Source organism: Dama dama, chromosome 32, assembly GCF_033118175.1.
Source record: "Dama dama isolate Ldn47 chromosome 32, ASM3311817v1, whole genome shotgun sequence".
NCBI classification, from domain to species: Eukaryota; Metazoa; Chordata; class Mammalia; order Artiodactyla; family Cervidae; genus Dama; species Dama dama.
The window spans coordinates 47,467,110-47,480,812 of NC_083712.1; the positions used below are offsets into that span (position 1 = coordinate 47,467,110).

General features: G+C 49.0%; 1 protein-coding gene across 1 annotated transcript in view; it reads right to left on the reverse strand.

Annotated features, from left to right (window-relative positions):
- NR1D2 (nuclear receptor subfamily 1 group D member 2) overlaps positions 1 to 8,269 on the reverse strand; it is a 29,242-nt gene extending 20,973 nt beyond the window's left edge. Inside the window, exon 1 of the mRNA XM_061134866.1 lies at positions 8,164 to 8,269. Within this exon, the coding sequence (XP_060990849.1) occupies positions 8,164 to 8,179 (16 nt within the window). The 5' untranslated portion in view covers positions 8,180 to 8,269. The remainder of the gene's footprint in view (positions 1 to 8,163) is intronic.
- Between the last annotated feature and the right edge of the window lie 5,434 nt (positions 8,270 to 13,703).

Here is a 13,703-nt window from a genome sequence, read left to right on the forward strand (position 1 = left end):
TTACATGACACTGTCCCAGAACAGCGGGCCCATCCCTTACCCACCCCACCCTCCAGCATCTGGCTAAAACACAGGTCAATGAAGCACAGATGTAACACGTAGAACTCCGGACAAAGGAATCTCTCTGGAAACACGCCTTTCACAGCTGTTGCTCTCACAGTCTGTGTTCTGATGCTCCCCAAAGACCCCACGACTACCCACTGAACCCCACTTCCGCACCTGCCTTCTCCACCTACTCCTGCCACTGGACTTGCAGACACACTCCTCTCCATGCAGCTCTTAAGAAACCCAGACGCACCGCTTGTTCTTCTGACTTACTGTTTACAGTGAGTGTCAAAGAGGTTGGAAGGTGGAAGGCACGCTCTAAGCCAACTCCCCCTTCACAGAGCTACCTTCAGGACACTCTTCACCACTTCATTAGGATAAACTCCACAACTCCCCCTGAAACTGGCCCTGACCTCTTAAGAGACTGCAAACCTTCCAGCTTAAGAAATAGCACTTAAAATGACTCTTAGGGTATAATTTCAAACTTCTTCCCTGAAAGTGATAAAATGCTTCAAGAGTAACCTCATGACCAAAAGTATTATTTTTCCAAATCCCAGGCCAAACAAGTAATTTTCATCTTCTCCGCCAAGGCCTCCTGTGGTTTCTTTTCTTCTCTCCTCCATCATCAGCCAACATTTACTGGCTTTTTCAATGTGTACCACATACAAACGTTAATTATCTCCCTTCCATCACTGTCTTGAACTCTTATTTAAACCTACTGTTTACCTGTTTCCATCTACTTCTCAACAAGAGAGATTACAAGTACCTAGGTGCAGAGTGTCTATACATGCTTTACAGATACAAGTCTGACACAAATTTTTTATTTTTTTGGCTGTGGCATGTGGGATACTACTTCCCCGACCAGGGATCAAACTGGTGACCCCTGCAGTGGAAGCACGGAATCCTAACCACTGGACCACCAGGGAAGTTCCAAGACATAAATTATTTCTAATACCTACTTTTCTGCCTTTGTAAAGCCCACATCTAATATCATGGGCAGGTCGAAACAGTATAAAATATTACTGTAGCTGTTGTTGTTGAGTTGCTAAGTTGCATTTGATTCTTTTGAGACCCTATGGCAGTAACAAGTAAAAGACATTTCTGAGAACAACCTGAGATGACTATTCTGAAGTGGAGGATTTTACAGGTTCCCAAAGTAACAACTGCAATGTAAGCATTCACTCTGAAACAAATGCTTTGTCTGCTAAAGGGAAAAGACACCCCAGTCTTTTTTTAAATAACAGCCAGACTTTATAGGATATTCAAGTGTATACATGCACGCACGCGCGCACACACACACGCACACACACACACACACACACACACACACACACACACACACACAGCAAAATGCTAAGGCCAAATCAATTCCAAAGAACAGAAGAACAGAAAGTCATTTCCATTTACAGAGAAGGAAAAAAAAGGCAGAGGAATAAGTCACTTTTAGTCTGTCATGATGACGTTAGGAACCAGACATGTATTTAAGTACCAATTACACAAATCCAGACTCGGAAGCCCCTAGGAAGTACAGCCACAACCACAGTGCTCTGGTTATAACCCAGAAAAGAAGTGAGAACAGGTGCCAACTGTGCCAAGAGAAACACAACAGTGTTCATCGTGCACAAACTTAAAGTGCACAGTGCAGCTAAATGCACTTGAGTCTTTTTAACCGTCTTGCTTGTACATCTTTGAAACTAATTATTGAATATAGTTGATTTACAATGTTGTGTTAACTTCTCCTATACAGCAAGGTGACTCAGTTACATATATATACACACACACACATCCTTTTTCAAATTCTTTTCCATTATGGTTTACCCCAGGATATTGAATATAGTTCTCTGTGCTATACAGGAGAACCTTGTTGTTTATTTGCACTTGAGTCTTAAAAAGACAAAAAATACAACGTGGACAATTCCATCCACTTTTCCATTCCGGAAGCATACACCTGACATCGGCACTGAAGCTGGAGGTGCGAATCCGCTTTTCCTGAAGTCTGACCCACTCCCAGATGCCCGTAACCTGCACTTCCCACCTGCCCAGAGTGAAGCCCGAGCTTTAGGATTAATACCTGTCCTGCAACCTGGTCCCTACCCATACACACCGGTCACTCTCAAGGCTTGGTCCTGCACCAGTGGCTTCAGCATCACCTGGAACTCGGTTAGAAACTCAAGTTCTCAGGTCTCACTCTTCCGATGCACAGTGAAGTCTGAGAGTCACTGTTAAAAGTCAATGACTTCATCTGTGCTCAATGGGAGAAAAAGCAACCAAGGGTAATCTTACTGACAAGAATTTTATCTAACACTGATTTTAAAATCTGAAGACTCTTCAATACTCCAAACACAAGAAAGAGTCCTAACTTTGAGTTTACTCTCACTATCCAAAGAGATTATGCGAAATACGCATCAAAACTGCCCCTAGTGTTTTTCTCAAAATACACACTTCCAAGACCCTGCTCGAGCTGGAGAAGGCACCCTCAGGAATGAGCTTTTTTTTTGCTGTGCTGGGTCTTCTGTGCTGCACTGGAGCTTTCTCTAGTTGCGGCGAGCAGGGTCTACTCTTGGTTGCAGCGTGTGGGTTTCTCATTTCGGTGGCTTTTCTTGCTGCGAAGCACAGGCTCAGCAGTCGTAGCTCATGGGCTCAGTTGCTCTGTGGCAAGGCAAATTCTTAACCACTGGACCACCCAGGAAGTCCAGGAATGAGCATTTTGAACAAGTTCTCAAGGCAAGTCTTTGCAGGCAGAAGTTTAAGAATGGCTACAATTAATATACTATGGTTTCTCTTCAAAACATATAAATCTTTTACCTTTTAGAATGGCTACAATTAGTAAATTCAAGCACAAATTAGCCCATAATTTTCAAGGCTGATCTTCTCACTAACTGCCTGACTATCCCTAACATACTGTGAATCCAAAGAAAAATGATTTCAACCTTGAAGTCTCTCAAATGTCATGTTGCTAGGTAAAATCACCACTGTTTTCATAAAATTTCAGAGATTTGAAGATCACATTAGAAATCCCAGGTGGTAGTAACTGGTATTTTTTTTGTACTTATCTCCACTGAGAATAGGATACAAAGAAAAGATTATCCTTAGTCCTCAATTAAATCCCCAAAAGAAGCTCTCACAGCCATTTCTCTTTTCTAAAGGACTACTTTAGGTAGTGGGAGACTTCCCTAGTGGCTCAGGGGTAAAGAATCTGCCTGCCAATGCAGGAGACATGGGTTCAATCCCTGGGTCAGGAAGATCCCCTGGAGAAGGAAATGGCAACCCACTCCAGTGTTCCTGCCTTGGAAATCCCATGGACAGGGGAACCTGGTGAGTTACAGTCCCTGGGGTCGCAAAAAGGTCAGTCATGACTTAGAGACTAAACTACTACTTTAGGTAGCTAATTCACTAACATCTCAAGAGGATAAGGTCAGGAAGTTAGACCTTTCCAGCGCCAGGATTTCAGTCAGCTATTTACATCCGCAAGTTCTTCTGAGTGGCGATCTGGGCTATTCTGATGGCTTGAGAAGTGTTTTAAAGTTGATTGGGCAATGAAAGGTATTAATTACTCAAAACATACCTTCCTTTGCAAAAGTTCCAAAATCAAACCCAAGAAAAATTACTAAAATTAATAAAAAAATTATTACTTAATCAGTTCACTTAAGATCCAACTCCTGTCTTTAGGGAATTAATAATCATTTACAACCAGCAATTGTGCCAGGAACCATGGAACCAAAGATGACCCATCAAGGAGCAGCTACATTCTCTAAGCAAGACCTTCAACACTGATGTAGTTGTCTTAGCATCAACCAGACATCATGCTACCAACCTGATGACTAGTGACCCAAGAAGGTTAAAATTTAATTTCCTAGAAGGTAAGATGTACATCTAGCAGTTCCTCAACCCGATGAAGAAGGGAAGTGAAGACTACAAGTAGCAAGAATGCTGAAAACAAGGACTTCCCTGGAAGTCCAGTAGTCAAGAACCCACCTGCCAATTCAGGGGATACGGGTTCTATCCCCGGTCCGGGAAGAATCTACTTGTCACAGAGTAATGAAGCCCGTGTGCCATAACTACTAAGCCCAAGCACCGCAATCAACAGTAACTCCCACTCGCCACAACTGGAAAAAGTCCGTGCAGAAGCAAGAAAAACATAGCCTGGCCAAAAATAAATAAAATGTCGAGAATAAAATGACACAATTTCACACCACGTTTAATCCTCATAAGAATCCTATACAATTAACTTCCATTATTCCAGTCTACAGAAGAGGAGCTCAGAGAGGTTAATACAGCTACCAAGTGGCAGGGCCAGGGTTGAACATCAATTCCAGAGCAGACTATTATCTCCTACTGAGAAGTCCTCCGCATGCAAGTTACTTTCAATTTCTCTAAACCTGAGTCAACTTCTATTAATAGAAAATGGGGATATCTGCCAGAGTTAGTATAAGATTGAAATGAAATGATGTTCATAAAACGGAACTATTAAAATAAGTGCCTTTTTACAGAGAGAGTTTTTAACGAAAATGCAAGAAAGGTAAAATCCCTGAACCAGCAAGTCCCAACACCTTCAAAAACAGGCAGAATATACTTCTCAGATGCCTCAAGCTAAAATTAGCTGAGGCTGAGTTGTCTCTATTTTTAGTTGAAAAGGATCCTGGAGTTGGGCCAGGTTCCCAGGCTCGGGCTTACACAGTGGTCAGTTTCAGACAATCCAGAAGTCAACATCCAACTCTGTACTGCTGGGAAGCACTCGCTGTCCTCACACAGCCTGGGCTTTTCTTACCCGGATTCCAGGCTGGCCCATCACCACCGCCACCCCACCACCCTGGAAAATACATGCTTGAGATCAAGTCATGACTGGACTTTTTTTTGCCTTGTGACTTAGAACAAAACATGTTTACTCAAGAAGCTTTATGAGTTTTCTCATTTTAAAAGCAGGTTTTCAATAACTTCTACTCACGGTATGACCGAGTGGACCTAAGGAAGCCCTAAACTTCCGGTTGGGTCCCACTGTCGGGGCTCTGGAGAGCAAGATGGTGCCCTCCCTAGAGCACTTCACAGACCACTGGGGAGACAGCTCTGTCAACCTTTCATTCCAACACAACGTGAGCCACACTTCACACAGAATACGGAGAGCACAGGGCACTACAGAAGCCATGGATCAGGAGCTAAGGTAACAGACAACATGCGGGGTTTTAAAGAATGTGAAAGTGATTAAATGACATACCACATAAGAGACTATTTAAGAAAACAAAAACAAATAGGTCTTATTTTGAAAAATAGAGTTCTTGTCTCCAAGTAAACTGCTGGAAAGGTGGGGAGGGGACAAGAGTAATCTAGACCCTGGAGGGAAAAACCCTATGGAGCAGCAACAAGATTAAAAAAGAGGAATGATGAAAGTGGGAGGCTCTGCTGACCCTTATACCATGCAAACTGCGGGCACCTACTCAGTGTCCCCTCACCCCCAAAGAGGCAGGACCCCCAAGCCTCGCGGGCACCTTTAGGAGTGACGTGGGCTTCAACCCCAACTGTGACTACAGCACAATCATCAGTTTGTGCTCCCCAAGGGGATTTCTCGGACCTGCCCCTAAGGGTAAGTTATGGAACTTAGACCCTCGCCTTCGACAGTGACAACAGCACCTTCCTTGACAGCGTTAAGGGGAGGCACAAAATAGTAACCCATGTGCAGGGCCCATATATAACACGCAAATGCTCCTCAGATACTGGTGATTATTATTTTACCATCATTATCCTGGGAGAGTTGGGTCCCAATAATTCAAACAAATCTAACCCTCCCTATCCATTTTTTGTCCTTCAATTCTGAATCTGTCATGTGGACCCAGATTTCTCTGCAGGTTCTCATTTCCAGGCCACCTTCTGAATTCCTCAACTCCATTGTCTAGTCAGGCACCTTCCTTCTTCACTTCGAATTCTTCCCATTATCTTACTGTTTCTCTCTCCAAGTGAGTATGCAGTTACCTTTACAGTAAAAAATCAAGTAGAATGGTATTTAAAGAACTTCAATCAAAATCTCTGACAAAAATGAATTGAGTCAATTTCCACAGCTTCACTATTTCTCCTCTGTATTTGTCACAGAAAGGGTCACACGATGAGTCATGATATATAGGGCAGTTACACCAAAAGGTCACTGGGTGAATATGTATTGACTAATAAAATGGTATCAACCCAAAGGGAGGGGCCGGAGGCCTGCCACCAGCACTGAATTTGGCCTCACCCTGGGAAAGTTAAATGTGAAGGAAACGAAAGGGAATGCTTATTTAAGTTCCCTCAGACAGAGGGATGGCAGAAACACTATACTGGATAACAGCTTGAACTTGTAGCCAAATGGAAAAAGAGAAAATTTAAGAAAGATAATTGCAAGTTCCTACAGTTCAGGTCAAACAATTATCTGCAAGGGATGAACAATTATTCACAAGGGATGAAACTTAACTTCAAAACAGTTCACATGAAAAGGGTCTAGTTGACTGCAAGGTTACTGTGAGTCAGCAAAGCAGTATGCCACAAAAGCCCAACCTGCCAGACAGCTCATTTACAGCAGTCATTAACTGTTCAACAACTTCCACCTCTGGATGCCACATGCCAAAGGGCAACAAGGATGATGATCAGGGGGCAAAAAAAAAAAAACCACGGAGCAAGGACCAAGGGATGTGAACTGGATATGGAAGGGGGTTGGGGGAGTCAGCAATCCTCCCAAGAAAACGTTACAGTTTGTAATCACATCGTAAAATCAAAATTAAGATCAGTGATAATGTTCCAGGAAGGTTCAAATCTGAGAAAAACTTTCTAACCTTATCCGATCTCAAAACTAGAATTCATTCATGCTGAGGTAGAGGAGGATGAATTTCGTAATCTCAAAATCCCCAGCAAGTAAAAGTTTTACTTTTTTTTCCATAACAGAGTTGCTCATATTCTTAAACTATCCTCAAGGTTATGTAGGCCCACAGGTAATTAAAAGACATTATTATTTACTGTTGGTGGAAAGTTCACAATTTGTTACCAGGGGCACGGCTTTTCGAACATAATCACTGGCTGCTTCTGCAGCCTCACTGGATTCAAGCAAAGGGCTCTCCCTTTGGGGGCCGGGGGCAGAAAAAAGGGCAGAAGGGACCCTAATATTGCTCCCTAGTGGGGAAGCAACGGGAAACGGGACAAGAAAAGGATTAATAAGGTCATATCTGTTATCATGAGAATTCCCAGGCTGTCCAGCGGTTAGGGCTCTCACTGACCGGGTTCCAACCCTGGTTAAGAAACTAAGAACCCCAGCCCTCAGGGTGGGGGAAGAAATCTGTTATCGGATTCAGGAAAGATCAGCAACCTGGGGGTCACTGGGGGTCACCGGGCGGGAACGGCCAGGGTGAGGCTCCCGGCCCGCAGGCATATTCGTCACTGGAGGTGTTTCACAAGATCGACCGCGACCCCAGGAGGTCGTTGAAACGGTGAGGGTTCTTCTTTGTTGTCGAGACGAAACAGCGGCACCCCCGGCGAGCCGTCCCCAGGCGACGCCGGAGGGTCCCGCGTCGGGGAAGCCCCGCGCCAGCCCCCGGGGCCCCCTCGGTGCCCGCCTTTTCCGTTCCGCCCCGGCCGAGGGCACTGCGGCGTCCGCGCCGTCCCGGCCTGCAGCCCCGCGGGTCCCCGGGGCGCGCACGCGCCGCCTCCCCTGAGCTAGCGACCCCGCGGGCGAGGGGCGGCCACGTCAGAGCCCGAGGGCGCGGGGGCGGGGCCTCCCGCCGGCGCGCGCCCGCCCCCAGGGGCCCCCGCGGCCCGCGAATGTGGGTCACGGAGCCGCGCGGCCTCACGTGTCCCCGCCCGCCGCCGCCGCCCCGGCGCCCATTATGTAATGCCGCGTCACGCGCCCGCTCAACCAACCGGCGGCCGCGCGCCGCCGAACGTAAACACAGCGCGCACGTGGCTCGCGCGGCCGGGCCATGTGAGGGGGGGCCGGGCCGCCGCGCTGCGGCGCTGCGGGCGGCCGGGAGGGCGGCCCGGGGGGCGCCGAGCGTCGGGCTCCGGGGGGGCTCCCCCGCGCCGCCGCCCGTGAGGGGGCCCCGCCACCGCGCCCGCCCGCCGGCCCCGCGCGCCCGCCGCCGCGCCCCCCGCCCTGTCGGCTCTTACCCGCATTCACCTCCATGGTGCCCTCGGGGAGGCCCGAGGCCGCCCGTCCGCAGAGCGGGCAGCGCCCCCGCCGTTACCTCAGCGCCGCGCCGCCCCGGGCCGCCGCCGGCGGTGGTCGCGGGGCGCCCTCATGGGCGGGGCGCGCGGGGGCCCGCAGCCGGGCCCCGGGGCCGGAAAGCGGGCTCGGGGAGAGCGCGCGGCAGCGGGCGGCGCTCCTCGCGGGCCCCGACAACAAAGCGGCGGCGCGGCGGCTTCCTGCAGCCAGCGCACCGCGGCGGCGAGGGCGGCTGACGGGAGGGCAGCAGCGACCATGTGACCCGCGCACACACCCTCCCCCGCCCGCGGCCGGCCGCTGCGGCGACTCCGCCCTCCCGCCCGCCCCGCCCGCCGCCGGCGCCCGCGGCCACCGCGCCTCCGGGTTTCCCGCCCGGCCGGGGGTGCCCAACCCTGCACCCCGCCCCTCGCCCCCGGTGAGTCCGCGGGTCACCTCCAATGGTTACCTAGCACCCCCCCACCCCACCTGGTGACTCTTCGGGTCACCCCCGATGGTGACCTAGGACCACCCCCCCACCTAGTGAGTCCTCGGGTCACCCCCGATGGTGACCTAGGACCACCCCCCCACCTAGTGAGTCCTCGGGTCACCCCCGATGGTGACCTAGGGCCACCCCCCCACCTAGTGAGTCCTCGGGTCACCCCCGATGGTTACCTAGGACCCCCTCACCCCGCACCCAGTGACTGCGCGGGTCACCTCCCATGGTGACCTAGGACACCCCGCCCCCCCCCCCCCCCACCTATGAGTCCTCGGGTCACCCACGATGGTTACCTAGGACCCCCTCACCCCGCACCCAGTGACTCCGCGGGTCACCTCCCATGGTGACCTAGGACCCCCTCCGCCCCCCCCCCCCCCCCCGCACCCAGTGACTCCGCGGATCACCTCCCATGGTGACCTAGGGACATCCCCCTCCCCCCGCTCCCCGCCACCCGGTGACTCCGCAGGTCTCCTCCGATGGTCACCTAGTGCCGCGGGGTGGCGCGGGGAAGACCCGCTTTTCAGGATCAGGGCTGGGCTGACTGCTGACCGCCTCAGGGGTCGGCGCTCCCACAGACAGCTCTGCCGGAATCTCTTTCCTCTGCACCGCTCGGTGACTTCATCCTGTCCAAGAGCTCAGACACATCTGTGTTCTCAATCTGAGCTTCAGGGGCTTGCATCCAGTAGCCCGTTTGATTATGCCACCTAGATGTCCTTTTGGCAGCTCAAGTTTCAGGTGTAAACAGGTGCCGCTCAAAAGGAAGAAACTGGAAATACATGACCTGTGTGCTGAGGTATGAGGAGGGAAGTGTGTCCATGTCCGCAATTGAAATGAATTGCGAAAGTAAGGGGACTCCTTGGTGGCCCAGTGGCTGAGACACTGGGCTCCCAATGTAGGAGGCCCAGGTTCGATCCCTGGTCGGGGAAATAAATCCCGCATGGCGCAGCTAAAGATCCCATGTGCTGCAACTAAGACCCAGGGCAGCCTAAATAAATGTTTTTAATAAAAAATAAAATGTTTTAAAAAGTAAGGTGGGCTGAAGAACATGGATAGAAATACAGTAAGATGGCCCTTGTAGATGTCATATGTGGGTATTCACAACTGGTAAAAGTCTTCCACAGTTGCTCTTTGAAAATTTTCAGTGTACAGTGTTGAGGGAACTGTAATGTGTGAGACATCACTTCTCCCTCCACCACCCCATGAGCACACACACCACCCCATCTTAATCTTCACATTTTGGTAAATTTGCCAGTTCCTGAAGCCAACAAGTCAAGTTTCTCTTTTCTCTTCTTGTCCCTCTGTATCTCTTACCACCTTTTATATCTCTATTCAATCCATTAAGAAATCTGAGCTATTCTGTTGCCCATTGCTGTTTAGTGGATAAATCATGTCGCTAAGTCATGTCCAGCACTTTGCAACCCCATGGACTGTAGCCCACCAGGCTCCTCTGTCTATGGGATTCTTCAGGCCAGAATACCAGAGTGAGTTGCCATTCCCTTCTCCAGGAGATCTTCCCTACCCAGGGATCAAACTCCTGTCTCCTGCATTGGCAGGCGGATTCATTCCCAGTGAACCACCTGGAAAGCCCTCTGTGGTATTCTACATTCAGTTTTAATACTTCTCACCATCAGCATGGATATTACTCGGCATCAAACCACCATCATCTCTTGCCTGGGCTACTGTAATAGTTCCCTAACAGAGGAACAACTCCTGTATCCACCTACAACCACTTCTCCCCAGTTGGAGTGTTATTTTTTTATGTAAATGAGATCTATGTACTCTGCTCAGAACCCTTCAATAGCTTCCTATTGCTTTTTTTTTTTTTTTTAATCCAGTGCCTTAAACTGCCCTGCAAAACTCTGCACAAACTGTGAGCCCCCTCCCCAGCACTCTACACAGCTCTCTACACAATGGGGCCCTCTTTCCTTCCCTACCTCAGGGCTTTATCACCCTCTGATGCTGGAGCAAGACTTCTCCAGGCTACATTTTATAGCTGGCTTGTTCATTTTCTGTATCAACCACCATCTGCTTCTGCATGGGTAAAATTAAGCTGACCCAAACAGTGCAGAAGGCAGAAATCACAGAGAAGACACCACTCTGAAAAGGCCCTGCTGTATGGTTCCCTCAGTGTCCTCCAGGCACCAGTTCCAGGACCTTTGTTGTTTTTGTTTCCCTGAGTCGTGTCTGACTCTGTGACCCCATAGACTGTAGCCCGCCAGGCTCCTCTGTCCATGGGGTTCTCCAGGCAAGAATACTGGAGCAGGTTGTCATGCCCTCCTCCAGGGGATCTTCCTGATCCAGGGATTGAACCAGCATCTCTTATGTCTCCTGCATTGGCAGGTGGATTCTTCACCTCTAATGGGAACCCTAATATAAGCTGTGAACTTCAGATGTGTCAACAGAGGTTCACCAGTGGTAACAAATGTACCCCTCTGCTGTGGGATGTTGGTCGTGGGGAAGGATGTGTGTGTGTCAGGGGACAGAACGTCTATGGGAACTCTGTACTCGTCATTCAACATTGCTGTGAACCTGCAACTGCTCTAAAAGGTAGAGTATATTTTGAAGAGAGAGGGGGATGAATGAAGAAAGCGGCGGTGACATCCATACACGATCATGTGTCGAACAGATAGCTGGTGAGAAGTCGCTGTGCATCAGGGAGGCCCGCCTGGTGCTCTGTGATGATCAGAGGGCGGGGTGCAGGAGGGGAGGGAGGCTCAGCAGGGAGGATGGCTGATGGGGGTTGTTGCAGGCAGAAACCAGCACAACCCTGTAAAGCAATTGTCCTCCAGTTAAAACAAAACAATGACAGAGAAGCTGCTGCCAGTTAAGTTGGAAAAGAAGAATGGAGATAGACTCTCTCTTCCACGATAATGCCTATGAAATAAAATCTGTTATCTTCAAGCCTTCCATCTCTTAAAGTGGCCTCCGTCCTGTGCGGCTTGCTGGTTAACTGTCAGAGCCTGCAAAGCTATGGATGGCCCTGGTCGGTCACGGCCACACCACTGGCCCCTGGAGTCGTGTGGGGCCCCTCAGAGCCAGGGGAGGGGCGCAGCGGCGCCAGCAGGGACGGGCCCCAGAGTTCCAGAGCTGCCGCGGAGACCGCCTTTTGCTGCTGTCCTTCTAAGGAGCCTCTGTTTTTAACCCTATGGAGTCTGTGACTCAGTCCACAGGAATTCCCAGACTATTCAGAGTGGGTTTCTACCTACTCCTCTTTTCTCTTTCATCTGATAAAAATAATCACTTTCTTGAACGAAGTGACTTGTGTCTTCAAACATCATCTGTTAAAAGACGCAGATTTCCTGAGAAAATCACCTCATCAACCCTTATCTTCCACTCACACTGCGGCCCTGGGAACTGCACACAGGACCATTCAGTCTGGATTCAGATAAAGGAGTGGGGAGCCTAAATCGGGCTTCCCTGGAGGCTCCGTGGTAAAGAACCCACCTGTCAAAGCTGAAGATGCAGGTTCGATCCCTCAGTAAGGAAGATCCCCTGGAGAAGGAAATGGCAACCCTCTCCAGTATTCTTGCCTGGAGAATCCCATGGACAGAGGGGTCTGGCGGACTACAGTCCATGGGTCACAGAGTCAGTCACGACTTAGTGACTAAACAGCAACACCAAGCCTAACATTAGAGTCCTCTGATCCCAAACTCAGTACAGCAGGCCAAGCAGGGCCCTTCCTGTGAGGACCTGGCTGCAGGAGAGACAGGAGGAGACAGGGAAAGGAAACAAGATGAAGTCTCCTAATAGTTAAGGCCAATTAGAAATGTCTTGTGTTTTCCTCATTTTCAACTGTTCTAATGAACCCTGCTGGCTCCCAACACCTCAGTAACTCTCCACCTTATCTTTGCCTTCTCTGTGCCCTAAGTCAGCAGCTCTCAAACATTTTCATCTCAGAACCCCGTAGTATGTGTTAGTCGCTCAGTCGTGTCCGACTCTTTGTGATCCATGGACTATGGCCCACCAGGATCCTTGTCCATGGGATTCTCCAGGCAAGCACACTGGAGTGGGTTGCCATTTCTTCTACACTCTTAAATTATTGAAAACAACGGAGCACTTTTTCATGGACTATATTTGTCCTATCCATCTATTAGAAATGAAAACAGAGAAATGTTTAAAACACAAACACACACAGCACGTAAGTCACAGAATAGCGACATCATCAGATATCAACAGACAGCTTTGGCGGTTTCCTCTGCTCACAGCAAATTGCAATTGCTATTCAACCTCATGATAGCTGTGATGTAATTTCTTGAGGCCTTTATTTTTCTTTACTGCTCTGGTCACAGCACTGACTTCTAGAGTCATAGCCGAATCATGCCTCTATTGTAAACAAAAATTTTTCTATACTTATTTTTTAACTAGAAGCATAATTTTATTATATGATACATAAATAATAAACATTTCAACTTAATGACCAATGATGATTTACATAGGTTTCAGTTCAGTTCAATTGCTCAGTTGTGTCCAACTCTTTGCAGACCCCATGAACTGCAGCATACCAGGCTTCCCTGTCCATCACCAACTCCCGGAGTTTACTCAAACTCGTGTGCATTGAGTTGGTGATGCCACCCAACCATCTCATCCTCTGTCATCCCCTTCTCCTCCTGCCTTCAATCTTTCCCAGCATCAGGGCGTTTTCCAATGAGTCAGTTATTCGCATCAGGTGGCTAAAGTATTGGAGTTTCAGCTTCAGCATTAGTCCTTCAATGAATATTCAGGACTGATTCCCTTTAGGATGGACTGGTTGGATCTCCTTGCAGTCCAAGGGACTCAAGAGTCTTCTCCAACACCACAGTTCAAAAGTATCAATTCTTCCGTGCTCAGCTTTCTTTATAGTCCAACTCTCACATCCATACATGACTACTGGAAAAAACATAGCCTTGACTAGATAGACCTTTGTCAGCAAAGTAATGTCTCTGCTTTTTAATATGCTGTCTAGGTTGGTCATAACTTTTCTTCCAAGGAGTAAGCGTCTTTTTATTTCATGGCTGCTGTCACCATCTGCAG